This window comes from Plasmodium reichenowi, chromosome 14 (assembly GCF_001601855.1).
Source record: "Plasmodium reichenowi strain SY57 chromosome 14, whole genome shotgun sequence".
Classification (NCBI taxonomy): domain Eukaryota; phylum Apicomplexa; class Aconoidasida; order Haemosporida; family Plasmodiidae; genus Plasmodium; species Plasmodium reichenowi.
In genome coordinates this window covers 3074457-3077474 of record NC_033659.1, presented here as the reverse complement: position 1 = coordinate 3077474, position 3018 = coordinate 3074457, and the positions used below count along the sequence as shown (strand labels likewise).

General features: G+C 18.4%; 1 protein-coding gene across 1 annotated transcript; it reads right to left on the bottom strand.

Moving 5' to 3' along the window:
* Nucleotides 1-1012: 1012 nt before the first annotated feature.
* Nucleotides 1013-2854, bottom strand: PRSY57_1475300 (exported protein (PHISTb); the record flags this gene model as incomplete). The annotated part of the gene is made up of 2 exons (XM_012910349.2): nt 1013-2650; nt 2753-2854. 2 exons carry the CDS (start codon nt 2852-2854, stop codon nt 1013-1015), a joined length of 1740 nt encoding a protein of 579 aa, XP_012765803.2.
* Nucleotides 2855-3018: the final 164 nt, after the last annotated feature.

Genomic DNA, 3018 nt, shown 5'->3' with positions numbered 1-3018 from the left:
ATAATTACGAAAAAAAAAAGCCATGCAAACAGAATATTTGATTTATTTATATCTAAATATAATATATGCATAAAAAAAAAAGAAAAAAGAATACTTGTTATATTTATTTATAACCGTATTTTATAGCTCTTTATTTTTTTATTTTTTTTACATATTGTTTTTTAAATAATATTATATGACTAGAAAATGCTAATCCCTTCAATATATATATTTTATTATAAATAAATATAATAAATAAAATGTTTCCATTAATATTTTTTTAATATTTTATTTTTCTTTTTTCTCTACTACAATTTTTAAAATGAACCTTTCAACTTTTTTTTCTATTAAGACTTTATTTTCATATTTATTTATAATAATTCATTTTTTTTATTTCAATGTATATTAATTTTTATTTTAGATCCATAAAAAAAATAAAAATAAAAATAAAAAAATATATAAATATGAATATATAAAAAAAAATATATTGATTTTATATTAAAATTATAAAAGATCTTTAAAAATAAAAAAATAATATATATATAATATATATAATATAATGTATGTATTTATATATTTAATAAATAAATATTTTGTTGTATTATATTCCTATTATATAATATAAAAATATATGTATTTTATTTGGATTATAAAAATATATATATATATATATATTTATATTTATATTTATATATTTTAAAATGTTCATTCATTTTATTTACATTAAAAAAAAAAAAAAAAAAAAAAAAAAAAAAAAAAATTTAGCTATAAAAATAACATATAAATAATCAAATGAAGAAATAACAAGATAAATAAAAAAATATATGTTTATTTTCATGCTATGTATAATAATTTTATATTCTATATTCCACAAAAAATATTTTATTAATTAAAATGTTCACCAATATATATATAATAACATATTGTTATTTCACCTTTAATTAATCAACAAATATACATAAAAATATATATATATATATATATATATATATACCGTTTTATTATTCCTAAATATTATTGAAAAAATATTCCCCTAGGCAAGGGTCCTTCGACTATTATTCTTTTTCTTCATTTGTTTTTTAAACTGTTTATAATCTGAAAAGATAAAACGTGTTTCGCCAGCATCGCTTTCTTCTTCATAAACTATGGGTTTATTACCAAAAAAATATTGATCCTCTAAAGAAGAATCATCATCATTTTCGTCAGTTATTTTTTTTACTGGTTTAACTCCTTGTGTTTCACCTGCATCTAATAATTCTTCGTTCTTTGATGAAGAAAGTTCGCTATTTAAAAAACTATCAGAATAAGATAATGTATCATCAAAATGTGCTTCCATACTTTCATCATGAGATACATTAACTTCTTTTTTGTTTACATCATTTTTTTTTTCTTTTTTGTGAACTTTCATATTTTTATATTTTTCTACAAATTTGTTAGCATTATATTTATTTGGTTTCTTTACACCATCTTTTCCTGTTTGAGCTACATCGTCTTCATTATATTGTATCCCAACGTTTCCATCATTTTCTTTAATTATATCTTCTTCTTTTTTTATATCTTCTTCTTTTTTTACGTCTTCTTCTTTTTTTACGTCTTCTTCTTTTTTTACGTCTTCTTCTTTTTTTACGTCTTCTTCTTTTTTTACGTCTTCTTCTTTCTTTTTCCCATCAAATAATAACTTTGTATCATACGAATCCGTCTCAGCATAAGCAACATTAGAATCTATATATTTAATTTCATTCGTATTTCCCTCCAAATAATAATTTACATCACTCATATGCTTGTTATCCTTGATAAATATTTTATCATTCATTTCTGGATAATAATTTTTTTTTTTTAAATAATAATTTAAAATTTTATTTTTCTTTTCTTCATTTTTCCTTTCAAAGTCAATTTTATACATTTCCGCTATTTTACTATTTCGTAATTTTTTTTCTTGCAATTTTCCTTTGTCTGCATTAATTATAATTTCTTTAGTTTCTTCACTAATATTATTTAATAATTGTCTATAAATTAATTTTGTACCTAATACAATAATTTTGAATTCATCTAATTTAATATGACCATGAACGAACCAATCATTAAACATTTCTTTCAATAAATGTTCTACATTTATTTTTTCAGAAAGATATTTTGAATAACAATCCTTCCAAAGATCATTTGTAAAAATATTATCTTCCTTATATTTTATTTTCAAATGCATTAACATTTTATATATTTTTTTAATCATATAAAAATATTTATATTCCTCATTTGATTTAATATTTATCCATATATATCTTAACTCCTCCTTATTAAGCCTTTCATCATTCAATTCTTTTATTTTTTTATTATATTCAAAGTCTTTCAAATTGTTATATGTACCTTTTGTATTTTTCTTATCAGATAAATAAAGTTCATAAGTTTTATAAACTTCATCATTATATAAGCCTGAAAATATGGATTCATATTTTTTGAATAAATTAAAATTATTATCTTTATTAGATAATATCTCTTGTAGTTTAGGTTCAATTTCCTTCTTTGTACTATTAGCCAAATCATTCACATTTTCTAAAGACACAGAAAGATTTAAATGTTTATCTGCATTATTGATTTCAGATAGTTTTCTTCCTAATATTTTATTAAATGGGATTATATGAAAACCATTATCTTCATTTATTAATGACACGTTCTAAAAAATAAAGAAATATTTAAATGAACAAATATACAAATAGAAATAAATAAATAAATATATATATATATATATATTATTTCATATCCTTTATTAGCTTACGTGAAGGAGCACATATAATATCCCAGCAAGAATAACTATAGAATAACTTTTAAGTCTAAACAATTTAAACATATTAACTACTTTTTCTTCTCGATACAACATATATATATATATATATATATATATATATATATATTACACTTTTTTAATTAACAGAGTTATTATTATTATTATTATTATTATTATTATTATTATTTATATATTAAAGCGTGTCAAAAAAAAATTAAAGAACTATCACTTAAAAGATACATATTGTTAAATATACA